Source organism: Eulemur rufifrons, chromosome 15 (genome assembly GCF_041146395.1).
Source record: "Eulemur rufifrons isolate Redbay chromosome 15, OSU_ERuf_1, whole genome shotgun sequence".
In the NCBI taxonomy this organism is placed as follows: domain Eukaryota; kingdom Metazoa; phylum Chordata; class Mammalia; order Primates; family Lemuridae; genus Eulemur; species Eulemur rufifrons.
This window is the reverse complement of record NC_090997.1, coordinates 69,490,263-69,513,206: the sequence shown is the minus strand read 5'-3', so window position 1 is coordinate 69,513,206 and position 22,944 is coordinate 69,490,263. Positions and strand designations below refer to the sequence as shown.

General features: G+C 36.9%; 1 protein-coding gene across 1 annotated transcript in view; it reads right to left on the bottom strand.

The window, feature by feature from the left end:
- Nucleotides 1–22,564, bottom strand: part of NUS1 (NUS1 dehydrodolichyl diphosphate synthase subunit) — a 28,640-nt gene extending 6,076 nt beyond the window's left edge. The window contains exons 1-4 of the mRNA XM_069487793.1: nt 21,996–22,564; nt 6,852–6,977; nt 5,781–5,930; nt 1,040–1,139 (exon numbers count right to left, since the gene is read on the bottom strand). Coding sequence (XP_069343894.1) covers nt 1,040–1,139; nt 5,781–5,930; nt 6,852–6,977; nt 21,996–22,410 — 791 coding nt within the window. The 5' untranslated portion in view covers nt 22,411–22,564. The remainder of the gene's footprint in view (nt 1–1,039; nt 1,140–5,780; nt 5,931–6,851; nt 6,978–21,995) is intronic.
- Between the last annotated feature and the right edge of the window lie 380 nt (nt 22,565–22,944).

Genomic DNA, 22,944 nt, shown 5'->3' with positions numbered 1-22,944 from the left:
AATTAATAAAGTCTAGGCCTGCAATCATACCTGGTAACTACTACTCATGACAGATAGAACTTGTAATATTTTCCTTCTACGACCCAGAATTTAAATATACTTTAAAGGCTACTAAGTCTCTCCTTTATTCTAAATCAGAGGTTGGCAAATATAGCTCATGAACCCGATAACTGTTTTTGTAAACAAGGTGTTATAAGAACAGTCACACCATTTGCTTACGTATTGTCTACGGTTGTTTATCTACACTAGCAGAGTTGAGTAGTTGCAATGGAGAGCAGTAGTTGCAAGAGACTGTATGGCCTGCGATGCCTAAAATACTTACTATCTGGCCCTTTGCAGAAAAAGTTTCCCAAGTCCTGTTCTAAATAAACGATTTCATTTTTCATTTTCTTCACTGAATTTCACCTAACTTATAGCTATGTCCTCTTCACTTGACTTTTTACTTCATCCTTTCCCAAATCCAATCTAATATATAACTACCAAACAAATCTTCCAAAATCACCATTCCCACATTATCTATAGGCTCAACAGTTTCCTACTGCCTAGTTACCATTATACACATTCCTTATGCTGGCACTTAAAGACTTCCAAGCTTCAAAATCCCTAAACTATTTGATTTCATCTCATTCTACTGCCTAACACTGACTCTCTGTTGTGGCTAATTCTCTAATTCTTTAAAACGCACCCAGGTTTTCCCTTCCCACCCCCTACACTTCCCACCTTTTTGCTAAATACAAAAATTCTACCCATTTTATATATCCTAGATCAAGTCATACCTTTCTGTTGAATCAACAACTCTGCTCTACAGAGGTATTTTCTCACTCCTGATCTCCTAAGATAATAAACCAAACATCTGCACAACCATACAGTCTCTTGTGTCTAATTTATGTCTTTTTTTTACTACTGATATTGCAAAATATCTGAGCTAAAGTATCTGGTATAATAATTCTTTGAGAATTCCCACTGGATCTAATACAATGCTAGGCTCAGGAAACATTTGCTAAATTGAAACAAAGTCAATGCACTTTTAGTTACTTACATAATCTCAGTCAATCTGATGTGCCAGGGAAGAAAGCCTAATGTGCTGTCCACAGGACCAAACTTCAATACTAAATCAGGATCAGGGAAACCATTTGAACCTTAGAAATAAAGAAATATGCACGAACTTAACATACATTGCTTATCAAAAAAAAAAAAAGACAGACCAGGGGCAAATCTAATTGGTTTCTTATGCTTTAACTGTTTTCCTCAAAAGCTTTATCTGTATGACTCTATGCATCCCCACTCTCCTCCCCAACAAATACTTTAGTATCTATGTTCATTCCCAATGTGGAAGTTTTCTCAAAAGTCCATTTAACTGGTTTGATTACCTGATATGAAGGGGTAACCCAACTCCCACTCTAAACCCAATGGTACCCTCCAAATCCCATCCATCTTCCAAGACTCAATTTAGGTGTTCCCTTGGAATCCTGGGAAAGGCACTGCTCCAAGGGCACAATAGCTTGATTCTGGCCGTAGAATCGAATAGCTTCAGAGATAAAAAGGAACTTAAGTATCTACTCGCCTTCTTTCCCTTATGCCCTTCATTTTATAGGTAAGGACTCAGAAAGGCCAATTCCTAGCAGTACAAATGTCTTCAGTTTTCCCCGAGGCTGAACACCCTCAGAGGGAAAACGAGACTAAACATCTGCCTCAACAAAGGTGTGGTCATTTTTTAATCTCTTTTATGAACTAGTTCCCATATGAGACCTGGCTTTGGGAAAAAAGGGATAGGAATGTTTCAACTCCTTAAAAACAAAGTTTGAAGAGCCACTGGTATAAGAGAAAAGATACTATAATCCAAGAGACCCAGGTTCTAAGTGTTCTTAATATCCTCAGTTCTGTCACTAACTTGCTTGTCACACAATCTCTCCAGGGCTCAGTTCCTTCATTTGTCAAGTAAGGAGACTAGATTAGGCAGGCCTGTTCAGTAGTAATATTGAAGAATTCTTTCCATAACAAAATGCCTTTAAAAGTCCATGTTGGTAGAGTGAATTGACTAAAGAAGAATACCACATATTCCTCCATCACCTAAAAAGCAATTAATCCTCTTTAGTAAAAAATGACCAGAAGGAACTTCTGACTAATAGTGATATGAAGAAGGTGACAAATTCTCTCTTTAAAAAATATGTATTAAACTGGACAAAAACAATTATTCAGGAGTACTAGATATTGCCCAAAGGCAAACAATTGTTCTTTAAGAAAACAAAAAAATCAGCTACAGCTTCAGGTAAGAATGGCAAGAGTCCATGGCCTTCCTACCTGGGACTACTCCAACCCCCACACCACTACCACCAATCAATGAAGGAGAAATGCCAATCAGCAGCATGGGCTACCAGCAAGAACTAGCAGATTTGCCACTTGCTGCTAAAAGATAGGGACTCAGTTTGGAACTGGAGATTGTAGCCAGAAGGGAGAGAGAGCACAACAAAAATCCATGGTTTGCCAATTAAAAGTGGGAAAATCAAAAAGGAACGAATGAGGAAAACCTACAGCTTTCCTTGCCTGAGATTGTAGGCCCAGTTAGTAGAATGGCAAGAAATTTACCAGGGAGATCCTTTAAGTAAGGGCTCAGATAAACTCTCACACATTCATGGCTGACTGGAAAACTACATACACACTAAGGGGGAAGAAATATGGGGGACCGGGCAGGAAGTAAGTCCACTGAAAAGCAAAAGCAAGGAGACTTGAGAACTGGTGGTAAACTTGAAAGCACTTTCAAATTCCACACAGAGATCACTGAAGCCTTACAAACTTAAGGTGTCTAAGTATAACCAGTGTGCAAATAATTTTCTGACTACTAAGCTACGCAGATACAGGAATCCAGACTAAAAAATTAAAAAAAAAAAAAAAAAAAAAAAACCTCAGCAGAGACAGCAGTAGTCAACTTTATTTATAGACAACATGATCTTGTATTTAGAAAATCCTAAGTCTCCATAAAAAGAATTACTAGGACTATTAGGTGAATTTTAGCAGGGTTGCAGGATACAAAAATCAATATTAAAAAACAAGTATATTCCCAAATACTATCAATAAACAATCTGAAAATAAAGAAAATCCATTAATAATAGCATCAAAAAGAATGAAATATCTAGGAATAAATTTAACAAAAGTAGAAACTCTATATCCTGAAATTACAAAATATTGTTTTGAGAAAAAGACCCAAATAAATGGACAGATATAATACATTCATGGATTGGCAGATTCAATATTATGAAGATGGCAATTCTCCCCCAAACGAGCTACAGACTCAATCCATATCAAAATCCCAGTAGGGTTTTTTCGGAAATTGAAAAACCTGATCCTAAAATATATAAGAAAATACAAAGGACCCTGAATAGACAAAACAACTTTGAAAAAGAAAATCAAACTTAAAGGACTTACACTACCGGATTTCAAAACTTACCATAAAAGACTACAGTGATCAAGACAGTTTGGATTTAAGGACAGACATAAAGACAAACGAAATAGAATAAAAAGCCTGGAAATAAACTCAAAGATTTATGGTCAAGTGATTTTCAACAAAGGAACCACAGTAATCCAATATCCTTCAGTGATGGAATAAGCAGTGTCCTTTACCTCACACCATTCACAAAAGTTAAGTCAAAATGTATTATGGTAACTTTGGGTTAGGCAAAGATCTTAGATATGAATCAAATGCACGATCGATAAAAGAAAAAAATGAATAAACTGGATTCATAAAAATTAAACACTTTAAAAGAAACCATTAAGAAAACAAAAAAGCCATGGACTGGAAGAAAGTATTTACAAATCGTATCTTATATCACTGATGATAGACTTGTATCCAGAATATATAAAAACCTCTTAAAACCCAATAATATGATAAACTCAGTAAAAATATGCAAAATATTTGAACAGACATTTCAAAGAAGATACAGATGACAAATTAGCACATGAAAAATGGTCAACATCATTAGTCTTCAGGAAAATCTGAATTAAAACCACAACAAAATACTATCATATACCCACTAGAATAGCTAAAATTTTTAAAAAACCAACCTGACAATACCATGTCTTAGCAAGGATGTGGAGAAACTATAACCCTCTACATTGCTGGTAGAGACAGGAAATGTACAGCCCATTTGGAAAAAAGTTTGGCAGTTTCTTATAAACACTCACTCACCACACAACATAGCAACCCTAGTATCAGGTATCTACCCAAGAGAAAGCAAAACATGTCCACACGACAACTTGTATTCAAATGGTCATAGCAGCATTATTAAAAAAACAGAAACAAACCTGATGTACATTGACTGATGAATGAATAAACAAAATGTGGTACGTCCATAAAACAGAATACTATTCACCAATAAAAAGTAATGAACTACCAATGCATTTAACACAGATGAAGCTCAAAAATATGCTGAGTAAACAAAGCAAAACATAAATGACTACATATTGTTTAATTCCTTTTATATAAAATCTCCAGAACAGGCAAAAGTATAGTTGGAAAGCAGACCAGTGGCTATTGCTTTGGGGGGGAAGGAATGGGGACTATGTGCAGTCACAAGGGAACTTTCAGGGGTGACAATATTCAGGTTGCCCACTTTTGTTAGATTAGTTAATTTAGGACTTTGTACATTTTCATTTATTATGAGTCTACAATCTTTGAAGGCAACACCTGGCCTTAACACTTTAGCACTTTTCCATGGACTACCTGAAGCCTACCTGTGGGGCCCACACCAACTTTTAGGATGTCCTCATAAATTACACTCTGGTTAAGGCCTCATAGAGTCCAGGAAAACAGGCAACATCCCAGTAATCTATGACCATCGAGCCCCTACAATGGTCTGCTACTCATTGAGCCTGAATATATAGGCAATGACAGAGTGGAGAATACAAGAGAGGGTAAGAAGTGAGTGGTCAATGAAAGTATGGAGACAGCAAGACCACGAAGACAGAGAGGGACTGTGCTCTGTGATGGACATGTATCAAAGTAGAAAAAACAAAGTATGAAGAATAAAGTATTACAAATAATAGACAGAAATATAATAGAAAATGCATGATTAATAATTAAGGTAAATGGATACTCTTATGTGAATGAATAAAAAATTTTTTTTATTCATTTAAATGTCTGAAACTGTACAGGTACAGAAGCTATTAATGGGCATGAATTTGTTAGGGAGATTGTCTTTCTTTAAAAGTATCAAAGATAATGCTAGTAAGCAGAAGTACCATGAAATTAAGGCAAAAAGTTCCAAAAGGAGCTCTAGACAGAATAAGCAAACCAAAAGCTTTGATAAACAGCTGAAGAAAAAAATAAAATGTTATTTTTGTATAGCATGACAAATATGGTGGCATATATGATATAGCATAATAGAAAGAATACTAAAAAAGGAGTCATGGACAGTAAGATTATATTCTTGGGAGCACCTCATAAAAAGCTGTTAAGTTCAAACTTGAAAGTTCCAACTACAAAAAGAGGGGAGAGAAAGAGGAAGGCTGACAAGCAGAAGCCCTAGTTTCAAGAATATTCTCAATGCAAAAAAAAAAAAAAAATCCTCAAAAGTCCTCTCCTAAAGACTTCATGCATATGAGTTGTTCATTATCTCAAAACCATTTTTACATGTAGGTCTTTAAATTTCAGAAATATAACAGGTAGAACAAAAAAAAAAAAAATCAGGCTTTATAGTGTGAAAGGAATGTAAATATTTTCTTTCGTACTGCATCCTTGTGGGACAAAGCTAAAAACATATATATATAAAATATATATGACTTACTAAGTAAACTGTCTAACACAGCTACATCCAAATCTGTGTGTCTCTTTTGTTGCTGGGCTACTAACTGGCAAAAGTCCTGAGCAGCTCTCACAATATCTGCTTTTCCATCTTCTGGGGACAGCACCTTGACTGCTGAATGGCAATTTAAAACTGGAGGAAAAAACAAACAAGGTATTTTTTAAAACACTCTCTTTCAGATATATTTCAAAATCAGTTTTAATAAATATTAAGCTCGGACCAAAATAACAGTACAATTCTTACAGCAAACAAGAATCAGTTAAGCCCTTCAATTTCAATATCAAAACAGATGTAGCTATTCCCCTCTGAAAGGATCCATGCACCCTAAATCACATTTATATACTGACTTCTCAAAGTGCTCAGAATGACGTTGGATTTTGACTAAATCTTCTAAAAAATAGGAATTTTAACTATAGGCTAGTTAATTTTCACACATCAAAAATTCTATCTATAATTATGGTACAGCTGGCAGTAACACAGGATAAAAGAAAAAAATAAAGATTGTAGAAAAATTGTGTTACAATGGAATATGTATTGTCTACAGCACACACATTATCAAATTCTGAATCTATGGGAGCTATTTTACAACTTATTGGATTCTAACGATACGAAAAATTCTTATCTATAAACATACAAATTCTTTCTTATCCTGTAGAGGTTCAATTATCTTCCTTCTCATTCCATAGAAAAACCAATTTTGTCTCTATTTTCATATTCATTTCAATATTCATGGTCCATAAACGCATCCATTCTTTGGATTCTCAGTGGAACCAGTTATAAAATCTGCCCAGTTAAATAAAATCTTTAACACGTGTTCACTTTTTAATATCAGTATGAGAGTCATTATTTTATCTCTTTCTGAAAATTACCTTTTAACAAGATGAAGAGGGAAGGGTCTAAATCTGATGATTAAAAATGTCCACAGTAAAGACTAACAGATTGATAATAAAGATTAACAGAGCAAAGTGAAAATAAATAAGTAACAAAAATAGCCCTGAAACACAAAATATACATCTTCATAAGTTACATATTTAATTTTACACTCATGCTTACCTTGATCATCTTTGTCATTACTATTTGCAAACTCTGGTGAGTATTTCGAACAATCTAGGCCCAGAAGTTCCTGCTGTTGTTTTAAAATTTCATCCATTAATCTGGAATTATTTCTTTTGAAAATACCTTAAAAAGAAAAAAATAAAACAACAAATCATGATTAGGTCAATTTCTCCTCTTCAATGATTAATGGATGCTTGTTGTGAAAACAATACTGGATCCAGAACTGAAAAAAATTCCAAATAAAGCGGTAATGACTAATCCTAACCAGGAATCTAAAAGGAAAACATGACAACAAAACTTTATTAATACAAGAGTCTGGCTTCAAGCTAAAGAGGACAGGGGCAAATACTTAGTGGCAATATGAATGTTAAAGAAATTTGACTTAGCAAGGAGTTTTAAGAGCTAACTTACTTGAAATTTTTATTTACAGATTAAGAAATTGAGACCTAATGTCTTTAAGGGACCTCTCCAAGAATTTATAAATTGCAGCAGTGGTCTTTTTTCTTTTTCTAATTTTTTTTTTATTTCGGCATTATCACGGAGGTACAAATGTTTAGGTTACATATATTGCCTTTGCCCCACCCAAGTCAGAGCTTCAAGCTTGTTCACCCCCCAGACGATGCACACTGTACCCATTAGGTGTGAATATATCCATCCCCTCCCTCCCCCATCCCTGATACCCGATGAATTTACTACTATATGTGCACTTAAGTGGTCAGTTAAGTCAGTTAATACCAATTTGACGGTGAGTACATATGCTGCTTATTTTTCCATTCTTGTGATATTTCACTTAGTGGAATGGGCTCCAGCTCTATCCAGGATAATACTGCAGCAGTGGTCTTGAGACCACAGATTTACTATATGCATTAAACTACTGCCTCAATTTGATTATTTTTTTTAATCTCAAGAGGAACTAATATAAATTATATAAAAAGTAGAGAACAGACAAAAGTAACAAAATCAAAATTTAGTAAATTCAAACAAAGCAGAGAACTAAACTATATAAAACACTATATAAAACAGTATTTGATACTCTCCAACTATACGGAGAAAAGTTTAACACTTTACCACCATGTTATTGAGAAAGACAAAGGAACTACATGACACACATCTAATATAAAACTAATATACAGCTCTAACTAAAAAAAAGGGCCACAAGTTTTTGACTATTTTTAAAGAGGCAGCTTTCTACTGGCCATTGCTTTTTTGATCTTTATCAAGTGTTCCTACTCTGTACTCAGGCCTGACTTTAAAGCAGTTCAAAGATTAACTGGGAGAGAGAACACAGTAAAAAAAAAAACAACTTAAAAATAGAAATAATAATTATATAATAAAAGTATAGCACAGAATCTGCTGATATATAATGTATACAAATGCCAAGCTGATAGTATATATGTAACAGCATTTACAAAAGCAGTCTCCTTTGGTGGGGGAAGGAGATTGATTGTAAAATAATCAAGACTTGAGTGGAGCTAACTCACAAAGTTAAAAAGAAGAAAACAGAGAGGACATTACATTGGGAAGACGCTTAAGAAAAAGTATGAGTTCAGAATGTTCAAAAGACAGGGATAAATACTGCTGATACAAAGATCTGAGAAGAGGGGTGAGGGAGTAGTCCTAATTTTTCTTTCATCCGGCCTACCAAATGGATAATCAACAATTTCTGAGCAACATGGAAAGGTATGTCTTTCTTTCAGCAGAATTAACCTGGCAACAGCATAGAAAAGGCCAGGCAGCAGACCACTACAGTAGTCTATACATGATCTGTTGAGGAAATGGAAAAGAAGGATTTACCACAAAGGAAGAACTGAGAGAATATGGTACATGACTGACTTACAGGTGAATGTAGAAAATTCCCTGGCTTTTGTCCTAGGCAGCAAAAAATGGTAACGTTTTTTAAAAGTGACGAAATTCTACAAAAAGAATAGATTTGAAGGAAAAGATAAGTTCAGTTTTAGACAGCTGATGAGAGAGTATTAAGGTGGGAGTTACTACAAAAGTGATTAATGTTGCGCTATAGAAATGTTGTTCTATAGAAACATACAAGATTTCAGGAGTTTTGCGGGGCTTTGCCCTAAAGGAATATGTGAAAATGTTAGTTCACATATCAAAAGCTGCCTTGCCTCAGGAGGGCATCTCACAGATCAGTAGCAGCTTTCCATGGTGACGCTGTGTCTCAGACCTGTGGGCTTGCGCCTGATGCTTCAGAAGCTTGGTATGGGTCCCCAGGATGAGAACTGATCAAAGAGTGCCCTCGCCAGAGACACCAGCGGCTAAAAACAATTAGCCTAAGGGACAGTTCTTGCTTCACTCCTCACTACCTGTCTCAATCAACAAAAAACTAGATAAAGAAATATAGAGCCACTATATTTCTGTTTAACCTTTCTGCTAAGTGATAATTTTATCTTAGAACTTAAAAGTTTGTCTTAGAAAGATTTTGTAACCATTTGCTCACATAGAGAGAGTTATTTAAGGGATCTCTAGAAGCTTTTTGAGAGACTTTTAACCTAAAACAAACTACCTGTTATTATGTAAATCTGTTACCCCTGGCAACCGATCACTGTACCAATAAATACTGATGTGGGACTTCACTCATGGCCTCAAAGCTCTCAGGAATGCTGGAGGTCCCCTGGCTCCCCATCTTTATAAAACTGTTCTCTGTGTATTCTTTTATTTCTATATTCTCTATTTTCTAATATTTCTTTATCCCTTACAACGACCCCTGCCAAAGGGACCCAATTTTTTGCTAGCAGTGTAGCTAACTCCCAATAGTTAAGAGACATGAGACAGAAGGATGTTCAAAGAGGTTATATAAGCACCATGTGGGTAGGTATCTTATCTGTTTTGCTTGTCAGGGCCTAGCACAGTGCCTGGCATATAGCAAACACTCAACAAATAAATGTCTGCTGAAAAGACAAAAACTCACAGACTGAGACGTAGATATACATTCGGGAGTCATCCTCCTTAAGATGAGAAAGCTATATACACAAGAAGTGATAAATAAGATTTCAAAGGTAAATGGGTGTATGTGGGGAAAAGTACAGGGCTAAGATATGACTCCTTATGAATGCCCACAATTATTATGAAAGCTAATAATCATAAGACTCTTAAGTTTGGAAATATAAACGGGAAAATTTTGAAACATCCATATCCAGAGCAAGATTAAACAAACAATATATTACTGAATACTCACAAAATTTTTAAAGGAAGATGGTTAATATCAGGGCTATCTGAATGGCAATCTTTAAAATAATAATATTAATACTTATACAATAATACAGATGTACAGGATATAATCATCTTCAAATCAATCATAAAATGCACATGTACAATACAAAAGGCATATACTACAAAACAGCATATAAATATATGATACAGGTGTACGAATGTTACAAGATTTCCAATTATCCATGCAGGTATAGAATACACAAGTTAGACCACACTTTAGTCTATACTGTAGGTATAAATTATGGAAATCATTTGAATTTTGAAAATTTCTTAATTTAAAAACAATGCAAAATCTCCCCAACATTCCAGCCAAAACATGCGTTTATTAAAAACAAAATGGTAACTGAATCTCTTTCCCATATAAACTAAGATTTATTCATTTTAACAGTAACTCAACACTAGGAACTCTTGCTTTGTCTACTCACATCATATCAATCCCCTTCTTTGATATTCTTTTTAAAAACCTACACTGTAGTTCTCACTAATTTGCTCATCTTTACCTTAGCCTCCAGATTACAGTGGGAAATCTTTTCAAGAACTCTTGCTCTCTTCAAAGCAATCAATGACATTCTTAATCATCAAAATGGTCACTACCTCCTCTAAAGCTTTAGTCTTCCCTTTTCAACTTCTCTGGAGCATTACCATTAATGACCACCTTGCTTTCTTCTCAAAATTCTATCCTCATCTCAGCTTGTCTGAATGTCCTCTCCTGGTTCAACTCTCAGTTTGTTCCTTGAATGGCCCCTTCTCACTTTCCACTGAATCCTTTTCCTCTTTCCACCCCTAAATGGAGATTATTCCTCAGGGTTCCTATCTCAGCCCTTTCTTTCTATCCATGTGCTCTTCCTTCTCTGATTCTAGTCATTCACAAGACTTTAAAACACTAAGGGCCAGAACAAGGATGAGTGAGGCAAAATTTTGGGTGCAAAATTTAAGGGGGTGCAAAAGATTCAGCAATTAAGATAAATAACTTAATGCAATATCTTTAAAAATTAAAATTAATGCAAAAGCATCCATAATGAACAAAACATTAAAATTTTAAGTAGAAATAGGATCATCATTTGGTTCCTAACATTTCCAGTTCATTGAAACATCTCATTCTACCTCAAAGTTCAGTATCTGAGAATGAACAAAGCAAAAACTTGGTGGCTTACCTATAAAGCTAGCTCTCAAAACATTTATATTACATCAAGTTTTTGGGTTTTTTTTTTTTTTAAGGAGCAGGACTACAAGCATAAAACTTATATGCACTGAAGGATAAACTCTGGAAGAGAATAGGCAAAATGAGAACAGTAAATGTGTAAGGGTGGTGGGATAACAGGTGATTTAAAATCCTAACTGCTGTAAAGCTGGTTATATAAATTTTGCAAAGAAAACAAAACAACACAACCCTTCTTTTTGATGTTCTATATCTAATAAAGACATTACTATCTGCCCAGGCATCTTCTCTACTCTCTAGCATTATCACTCCCCATATGCCTTATTAATATGCTACGCCCAGATGCTCCTCTACAGCAATATCTCCTGTATCCATATTCCTTTTGTCCGCTGCCTTTACTGCTCCAAGCTCCACTGCCTTCTTCTTTATAATATTACAATCACTTTCTTTGGGTCTTCCTGCCCCTTCCAGCAAGTATCACTAGCTTGACTACCAGATTCATCTTCTTTAGTTGCATCTTCAATTCTGGTACATTCTAACTTCAGTGTCTTCAAGGGCTCCTAAAGTGCCTAGTATATTAAGAACAAACTGCTCAGCTCGACATTAACGTTCTAGCCTATGCTTCCATGCTTGGTTGATGGAAATAATTTGTTTATGAACTAAATGAATCTTTGTATTTCTCTAATACTCTATCCCCAGCAAATCAGAATTGCCCGTGTTCCTCAAAAACACATGGAGTGATTCCCGTCTTCATCCTTTACGTTACCTTCCCAAGCCCACACCTATAAAATTCTCCTAATTCTTCACAGGTCAGCTGAAATGTCGCCTTCCTTCAGGAGGCCTTTCCCAATTCCCCCGACTGATGTACCCCATTCCTCCTCTGACTCACCCTCTCCACATACACATATTTTATTCAAACTTCTTAATAAACTAATATTATACTCTTTATTATAGTTATAGTTTAATCTACCCCTACCCCCTAAATTGTAGTCTTACTTATGAACTTGCATCTTATCCATCTCTTTTACCCTAAGCCACTTTCCACACAGCAGGAATTCAATGTTTATTTAATAAACAGAATTACCAGTGCACAAAGTGCCACCTAACAACAACAAAAAAAACCCATAAAGGAACATGTCACTGAATGGAATTTTTTAAAAAGTTTCCAGGAACCTCTCATAATAAAAGCAGATACTTCCTTATTGCACACATATAGGCAGAAATTCAGTTAAAAAGGAAGAATGTTATAGGAAGACACAATTACAAAGTATCTTTTATAAAGACTTTCATAAAGTTACTTTAAACAGAACCTTTGTCTTGGTTGATTTGGATAAAAAAATGAAATTTAAAAGTATAGTTTCTAGAAGTTTTAAGTACATAGATAAGACAAATTATGAGCAAGATGATCCCTAATAATTTATAGCTTGACATCCATCCAGAAATCTGATTATACTCTATGCTACTTATCTTACTTACCCATAGGCAATATCATCAGCTTTCAATTTTCTTCAGGATTCAAAGTCTACAAACACACTGCATGTGATACACAAGAAATGCAACAACATACGGGTGGCTTTGACTGAGATAGTCAATTCCTCTAGTAGTAACATATGTAGAGATTCTTTTTCTGGTAATTCATCCTGTTTCCCTTCTAGAATTTAAACTTAAAGCCAAAATGATGAAATAAAGGAAACTACCACAAAAATCATTTATAAACATTCATTCAGAAATAACTGATTTAATGGGAAAACACTTGAAAATACTCAAATTTTTAAGAAAACTGCATTTTACAAAATTATATAGTATTGAGCTTCAAGAATTATTTTATCCCATCCTTTTACAGATGAGGAAATAGACCTGGAAAGTGCAAGCAATTCTTTGGCCAAGCATCTAAGGATATGACCTGAAATCCAGGTCTCCTTTCTAATTATTCAGTTCAATAACTATTTCCAACTCTGATAAATGAACAATGCTAAACCTACTTTACTATTAAATTTTGGATGTCCCTCCAAAAAAGTTGAACTCTATTAAATAAATACAACTTATCTCTTATCAAACGAGTAGTATCTTTTGGAAAAAATAAGACTAGAGCTCTTTTTTAAAAGTTTTTAAGGAGGTTTCAAAGGAGAAACATATTTGAATCCTTTAGGTATGACTTGGGAATATAAAATAAGTTTTTGCAATAATGATTTAAAGAATTTTATATTATGTTTTGTTGTTCTACAACTATATCTCATGTACTCTCAATTTCCCAACCATAAACTATATGAAATATATATATATATATATATATATATATATAAAATAAATGAAAGGGCCATATTTGGAAAAACATACACAGAAGAAAATCTTCAATTTCCATGATGAATAAAATTTTATTCTAGCAAAGTTATATCTCAGGAAGACTATAATATTTTTGGTATTTCTTGATAAATACTAGCTATGCACTTTGGGAGCTAAATGTAGGCTTCTTTTATATTCTAAAAAACATTTGTTTTAAATTCTAGGATTAAAAACTATTTAAGATGTTCAAAGTTTAGACAATAAGGGAATGTTCCCTAACCTTTGATGATAACAAACCACTGGAATCTCCCTAACCTTACCATCATAACACAGGTATTTCCACTTATTGATATTCCTTAGTCTTTGTCTATCTGCATATGCAATCCTGGTGTATATGCTTATGCAATATTGTATACTGCTTTTTTCATTTGTATAACATGTATCCTTCCTTGGTACTAGTCTCATGATTATTTTAACAATCGCATTATTTTTTTTCAAAAGTTCTTTGCTGATTTTGGTCAGTTCTTAAAAGTATAAAAATCAATATTTTTCCAGCTAGATTACTACTAGAGGGATGACTCTATTGCATATCTTGCAGCATTCAGGTTTCTCATCATATTCAAAGAAAAGCAAAATGCCTCTATGATCATAAAAAAACAAGTGGATTGCTTGAGGCCAAGAGTTCGAGACCATCCTGAACAAGAGCGAGACTCCATCTCTACAAAAAAATAGAAAAATTAGCTGGGTGTAGTGGTACACTCCTGTACTCCCAGCTACTTGGGAGGCTGAGGCAGGAATCACTTGAGCCCAGGAGTTTGAGGTTGCAGTTAGCTATGATGATGCATGCCATTGCACTCTAGTCCAGGCCACAGAGCAAGACTCTGCCTCAAAAAAAAAAAAAAAACAAAAAACAAAAAAAAACACTCCAAAACAAACTAACAACAACAACAAAAAAGTAAGTAGAAAGAGCAGTATTGGCAGCAGCCATAACATGAAGGGGCCTCTGGGCCTTGGTAATGAACTTAGAAAACATTCCCAGAACAATGGAAAGCTGCTGGAGGGTTTTATTCAGCATCTGAATGATGTTATCAAAAAAGATCACTTTGCTGGTGGGTGAAGAATGGATTATACTGGGGCCAGAATAGAAATGAAGACCAATCAGGCGGCTACAACAGTAATCAAGGAGAAAGATGATGGTAACGCAAACTTGGATGGCTACAATGGAGACCAAAATAGGTGGCAGATGTGGGATATATTCTAGAAGACCCAGGAGGCCTATTGATTACAGTTGGAACAATATGTAAGGAAAGACTCACATATATCTCAGTTTTTAGCTTGAGCAAGTGGATAAAAGGTAGTAGATTTTTCTGAGATGGGGAAAAACTGTGAGGGAGCAAGTTTCGGGAAAAATGCAAAAGTACTATTTTAGATGTGTTAGGCACTTGATTTGCCTAATAAAATAAAAGTAGAGATATTAGGTAAGCTGGATACAGAAGTCTGGAATTATGGGAGAGGTCAAGGCTGGAGATACAAATCTGCATGTAAGCACTCACCATACATAAAGCCATAGGATTGGAGAGATCATCTGGGACAGGGGTCAGCAAACTACTGCAATGAGAACACAGCCACACACATTCATTTATGGCTGCTTATTTCCTATATTCACAGAGTTGAGAAGTTGTAATAGAGTGAACAACAGAAAGACAAGGGCATATATACTGCTTGAAACTCTAGGACAGTACAACATTTGGAAGTGGAACAGAGAAGCCAGACATAAGGATCAGAAGGAACAGGCAGTGAGAGGAAGACATTCAAGCATATTTGATGTCATGGAAGCCAGGAGCAGAAACTATTTCAGAGAGAGTAGAATTAAGTATGCCTAATCTACCTATTAGATTATACACTGTATTCAGATACCTTACTGGAGTTTTTTAAAATCTCTACAAGTTACAATGACATTTTGGAACTATTTATAGGTTTCAATATTTAGTCCACCCTAGCACCCAAGCATGTACTGGCTAATAAAGCCATGACATACACTTTTTTCAAATTAAGGGAACTAAGTAACAAGGAGTTTAATTAGATGAGTATTCCATCAGCAAATCTCACCTGTATGCCTTAAATACTGATTCTTTTAAAACTTATGTGAAATGTATAATCAAGTCTATAAAATGAGATTTTAAAAATACACATTTAATATCTCTTCTTTTAAATCTGAAATTAGAATTTTTACTATGGGTATCCATGCCTTTCTATAGAAACATTTTTTTTAGAGAAATATAGTAAGTATTTGTAAGAACAAAAGAAGGGAGACAACGATATAAACACTGAAACAATCTCTCCTCATTAAAAAGAACCTCACCAGCTGTGGAATTAAAGTAATATTTATAAATAAATGCCAGTTCTTCAAATGGGCCTATGTTTTTTCTTTATAAACTAGACACTTAAGTAAGTTACCTCTAACAACCCAATTATAAAACTATTAGAAAGCAATCTTCAGAGAAGAAAACATATACTTATGGAGCAATTATTTAAAATGGAAAAAAAAACTACCATTAAAATTTTACACGACTGAAGTAGTCATAACAAGATAAATCGTAACAAAATAAATAAGCCATTAAACTATTTTATTTCAAGAGCCAGGCCCAGGATACCTCACAGAAAATTATCCTGGAATTAGCATCTGTAGGAGAGAAACAGGTACTGTGTTAAACGGTGGCAAAGTGTAATGGAATGAGTGCTGGGTTTTCAGTCCCAGCTCTTAGGCTCAAGAGATGTGTAAAATGAACAAGTCATGTGGGCTTTTTCAGCCTCCAGTTGCACATTTTAAAAATGAGAGTATCTTTACAGACTCTGCTCACCTGACAAAGTAATAGCTCAACACAAAGCAGGAGCTCCATAAAATTAAATTTAGTTGATTAAAAAAGTGTGTCCTATGAAGCACAGGATGAACATTTATATTGGTGGGATAAAGAATATTCTATCTGCCTTTAATTATCTTTTACAAATAAATTTCTATCACCTATAGATAAGTATCACTTTATCAAGGCTTTAAGATGACCCAGTTTAATCAAGAATAGTACTAAAAGTGACTGTTGTGGTCATATTCTCTTACCAGTGGAAATCAATATAACATAATGATTAAGTACAAAAGCTCTGGAATAAAATCTGGTTCAAATTCTAGATCTTCTCCTTACTAGATATGGGTCTTGGCTTTTTAATTCTGTTTCTTGATGTGTAAAACTGCTAAAGATTTAATGCACTTTTATATAGTATCTAGTACAGAGTAAGAGCTCAACAAAGGATAATTATTACTATTAAGATCACGGTTTACTTTAATACAAAGACCCGGTATTAAATTAAAGGGTATGCAGAAAATGAAGTCATTTCTAAAGTTGACAAAAGCAAGACCGAGTTTTTTAAAGATAGAGCAAGACTGGGGATGGATAGTCGAGAGAGGCTACTGAGGAGGTGACAGAATGGACTTACAAGAATCAATGATAGCCTTTTCACAAGTAGCTGGCCCTTTGCTACAAAAACAAGAGGACATTCCAGGATACTAAGATGGATGTGAAATTCTGTGCAAGAAGTGTACTACAAAGGTGAAGATTAGGAATAGAATGTTTCCTTACGTGAGTTTCCACATGAAAGAAGACAAGCACTCTAGGTTGCACTGTTCAGTATAATAAATGTAATCACCTTTCTATCTGGACTTTCAACACTTCCGGTACCTAATTCAACATAAGAAGAACAATACTTAATAAAGTCATATTTCCCAATAGCACCTGTGTCAGTGTGCGAAATAAGTAAGCTGAGGCAAACTATGTTCATTTTCCTCCATTGCTTTAAGAAGCCTGGTATTAGTGTTGGGAAACAAATTGGAGCTCAGTTTGTTATTCTTATCTACTAGAAATGCAGCCCTCTTTGAATTCAAAGAATACATATTAACTACTCATGACATGCTATACTCTGTAAGAGAAGCAAAAATGAGAAGAATGGATAGCATCTGTGGAGCTTATAATCTCGCATGAAAATTCATGTACATATACATATAAACATTACTATACAAAAGAGACAGAAGTACCTTTAGAGATGTACAACATTCTAAGGAGATTCAGGGACAGAGCGAGACAGGGAATGGAATGAATAGTTGAGAGATGCTACACAGGTGGTGATAGTTAGGATGTACTTGGAAGGATCAACTATAGCCTTTTGGCAGGTATGTAGCTATTTGTCAGAGAAAGGAGAAGGGGATATTTCAGGACGAGGAAACATTAAGCAACCTAAATATGGATAAAGCAAAATATTTTCAATATACAGAATATTGATAATTAGGTTGAAAAGACTGGGATCATACTAGGCAGATTTTTTTAATTATAGTGTGAGAAACCTATACCCAAAAACCACTTCAAAAGACACCTAGTACATATTTAAACTAAGGAAATAACACTAAAAGAGCAACACAAAAGATTTTTGTTGTCTTACTGCTGAATTCTCATACAGAAGACAATGCCTTATTCTGGATCATTTCAATTTACAGTAAATAATACTAAGCCCCCTTGTACCCCCCCCCCCAAATTATCCTCACTTATGAAAAGGAACATGTAAGATGAATAATCTGACCTAAGGCAAGTAGCAGAGTATCCTTTAATCTGTGTTAGGGTCAAATCTCAATGTGCAGAAGTAATCACATAGGTAGCTTGATAAAAATGGAGATGCCCAGGTCCCACTCACCTCATCCAGTTTGATCACTAAGTGTGTTGAATCTGTATTTTTTATAAGCATCCCCAATGAATGATTCACAGATAGTCTACAAACCAGGTTTTGAAAAATACTGACATAGAGAAAGGTTCCCAGCATGGCACAATATAGCCATGCAATAAAAACAGGCTCCATCTCTGAACATAGCAATGTATATCCAGATAACTTGGAACTAGGTATACTTCCAAGTGAGACACAGGCAAACTTAACACCCCTAAGGCTGCAACACTAAAGTCATTTAAGTCAGAGTCACGCCACAAACCCTGGTTTTTGTACCATTTCAGTTATGGTCATTTCTTAAATTATAATCATGTAGACAAAATAATCAAATTTCTTCACTAGAATTCTAAGCTCAAAATTCCTGATTACTCTCCTGAGAAAACCACTCTAATTTCTGATAGATGAAAGAACTGGCAAAAAGTATTATAATCATGAAATGAAAAATAAAATGCTCGGTTTGTTGACAGAGTCAAATCAAGGTAAATATCAATGGATTTTTCAGTCTGAGGGTTAAATATAATCTAGATCCAAGCATAATTAGATTTGTGAAGGGGGCGAAAGGGGTGAAGGGATGGAGGGCAGGGAAAAACGTAAGGTGGTAAGCCTATCTCCAAAATGGCCACATCATCAATCCCCTCCATACCACCCCTCTCCCCACGTTTGGGCATAAGCCATTTTCTCATGAGGAGGTGAAGTCTATTTCCCCATTTTCTTGATTCAGGGCAGACATGTCACTTCTCTGACCAAGAGAATACGGCAAAAGTAACAGTGCATCATTTTCTAAGCTAGGTCATAAGACAATCTTGCAGCTTGCGCCTTTCGGTAAGTCTCTGGGAACATTCGCTGGAGGAAGTCAGCCGCCTAGTAAGAAGTCTGATTATCCTGAAGCCACTATTAAATGAGGAAGCCCAAGCTAGCCATGCCCTCCAGATCATGTGAAGACAGATGATCAACCTGCCCTCATCTATTCTAGCCACCATAAACCAGGCATCTGACATTATAACAAGAAATCTTTATGTCTCAGACACTATTTAACTGCTACCTTATGAGCGAAAACTGCCGCTGAATTGAGTCAACATGTAAACTGCTGTTTGAAAACATTATGCTTTGGGGTAGATTTCTACAAAGTAACAGATAACCAGAACAGCTGTCCAAGCCTTCATATGACCACATGTCCCAACTTTTCATTACATAAACTTAACCTATTGTAGTCACTGTTCCCAACACTTTACTCAATGCTATTGTTCCAGCTAGTGTAACGGAATGTTGCCATTGCACTACACCACAGCAGTTAATAAATTTGGCATTTATGAGTATGTCAACAGGAATTTTTTTATAAGTTTAATATCTATACAGAAATAGGCTTAATTAGAAGTTTATTTGGAAAAACTGAATAAAGCACTTCTACATCTCCTGAAATGTCTGTTTTGTACACGTCCACATTCCCATGCCTGGAAGAGTACCTGGAACTTAATAGACACCCAACTATCACCTGTAAAATGAATCAATAAATCAAAAACAAAAATGGGGAAACTGAAGGTCTCTTACTTCAGAATGAAATTATCCCTTATCCCTTTAAAAAAAAAAAAAAAACTGCTCTTACAGTTAGACACAAAATCCTGTAAGTCCATTCACTAAAAATGCTCTTTAACTGCCTTTTAGTTCTCACTCAAAACTTGGTTTAGCTTGACTTTGACTTCTTCTTTGTCATTACCAATCATTTTTCTTTTAGCAAATATGACACTGGATACTTCTGAATCACATCAGCAATTCAGTAACAGGAATTGCCGGAACAAGGAAGTGTGGCAACATTATAGTCTGTACTAGTAGGCACAGTCACCAAGACAAATAATTTTCCTTCCCTACTGGAAGATAAAAAATACTTGCTTTAAAAGAATAACCTAGCTTTTTTGCGCCCTTCCTTCTGCTCTCCCTTTGCTGCAACAATGAGTCTGGTCATCATCTGTGGCATATATAGCATGTTCTGTAAACCTATATCTTGCACTTGCCCTATAATCCTATCTTTCTTTCCTCAATAAACCTCATTTTCGTGCTTGCCTAAAAAAAAAAAAAATAATAACAACCTGCATATAAGTCCATCTATCACATTCCTTAATGTCTTTAACTAATTTCCATTTCTGCTTCACTTATTTTTCCCCCAGACTACTGGTTGTATTGGTTTAGGCACTGATTGTGTCCCCTCTAACAGTTTCATGATTTCTACTGGTCTGCAGAGTTCTTTAGCAAGTTCCATGATGTCTGTCCCTCTAGCTTCTGACTTGCTGTAAAAAAACAAAATAAACAAAAAATGTCTGTCCCTGAATATATCAAATGTACAGAGCAAATCATCATTTGATGATGACAGGCTACTGAGTCACCATATTCCCTGCTAGCTGCAAGGAAGATGATAGGGAGAGCAGAGATTATTCTTACCCAGTAAGTTACTGTCTGACCTACACTTACGCTCTCTGACAAAACCCTACACTTAAGTCTACCTATCTGACAAAGATTTAAAGGTACAAATCAAGTTGTGGCTTCTCTAGAGCATACTGGTAATTTAAGTTATTGAAATAAAAATAAAAGTTTCTTTTCCCTTTCTTCAAGCCAATACTCCTAAATCATTCTTACTACATACACCTTTATCTTTAAAGAAATTCCGAAGCTTTCAAGATTTGATTGAAACCCAAGACGGACATTTAGAGCCTTCCTCAACTTTATCCCTTACCAATTCCTCAATGTCCTCTTAAATCCCATCTCCTCTGCATGAACTTCTCAAGTTCCTCCATTCAGAATTTCTCTCCTCCTTCCTCACGGTAGTTACTTTAGTCCTAACACTTCTTGTTATTAACCATGTCACCTATGTGAGTATGTACCTAGCTCCCACAAGCCTGAATGTCTGTGGGATTACATGCAAGATTCCAAGGAATATGCCTAGCACCATGCTTTAGGTTTGCACTTACCATACAATAAGTGTTGAATTTTTGTACTCCCTATGGTGAAATTGATTCCCTCAATAAAAACTTACGGGAGGACAATTCTATCAAGCATTGTGTTGGCCACTGATGATCAAGGATCATGTGCCATCCCAGGCTTCCAGAGACAGAAGGGGACCAGTTTCCTTTCCGCCTATCCAATCTCTCACTTACTTTGCATAAACCCAGTTCAAATACCACCTGGCCCCAACCACTCTCATTTGCAGTACCAAGCACCCAGCTGATACATAAATCCTCCACAGCATCTCTGCTCCTTAACAACAAGACCTTGAACCTCTTCAAAGAAACACGGTAGTGTAACCAGAGGGCAAAGACTGTGCAAAAGCACAGACTAGCTAAAATTCCAATTTCCCCATTGCTACCTTTGTGACCTTGGACAAATCAGCTAATGTTTTTGAACTTCGGCTCCCTTTTTTGTGAAACGAAAGTATACAAACACAATCTACCTCACTGGGTTACTACAACGAACAAGAAATATTTTTTAAATGTTAAAAAGCGACTGAATCAAATCCAAAGACTTAGTAGGTGTTCAATAAAGTTAATCTCCCTTCCTCGAAAGCGCCAGCACTATGATTTGCACATAGCGGCCGCGGGCTACTCCGAGGAGCCAGGAGAGCGGCAGTGTACAGCGCACGCGTCCCAGGCACACCTGCCAGCTGAGCGGTCCTCGCGGTCGGAGACGCCTCGGCCATCCCCCACCCCTGCACCGGGCCTCACCTTGATGGTCGTAGACGCTAATGTAGGAGATGCCCACGGCCATACACCACACCACTAGGCTCGCGATGTCCGAGAAGCTGGGTTCCTGCTCCTCCTCGGTGATCACCAGGCCCATATGCACAGGCAGCTTTTCCAGGGAACTGCCGTCCGCGCGCCAGCGAAGCCGGCGGTGGGCGGCGGCCGGGCCCGGCCCCCCGTGCGGGTGCCGGTGGTGACGGCGGTTTCTGCCCACAGCCGGGGGCTTGCGGAGCGTGAAGCCGAGTGGCGCTAGGACCGCGGCAGAGGCGGCGCGGCAGCAGCGCCGCCAGATCCAGTTCCAGGTGCCGAACCGAACGCGGAGCCAGGAGGTGAGCGTGCGGTGCAGGCAGAGCAGCGCGTGCAGCACCCGCCACACAAGCTCGTACAGCCCCGTCATACTCTTGTGGCGCTTGGGCGCCTTCACCTCCCTCCCGCCCACACCCGTGGCGCGACGGCTTTTTATCCGCCCCAGCGGCCGGCGCGGGCCATAGCTCCGCGTCCCCCCGCCCCCCGCGCCCGAGCCCCTTTCCACTGCCAACACCTCACCTCGCCCCCGCCGCCATCTTCCTCCTCCCTTGGCAGCCCCGCCCCCGATAGTACATGGATAGTTCTGATTGGCCGGCGTGGAACTCTGACGAGGCTTCTGGGTCCGAGGATGTGGTCTAGCCGGGCACGGCAGGGAGGGAGCGCGCCTGCGAACTAGGAGGGCCCGAGACCAAGGGCGCCCTCTGGCTGTGTGGAGGGCGAGGGGCGGATGCCAGCAAGGTACACGTGGTCCTGGGTGGAATGGGCGGTTCCAGGGACCTGGCGTCCCTGGGGTCTTGGACGTCTTATACTGTCTCCTCTCATGGCTCCAACAGAAACAGTTTCCAAGAAGTAAAAGTGGAATAAGTGGATTAGAAATTACAAATGCCAGAAAGAATCTGGGGTG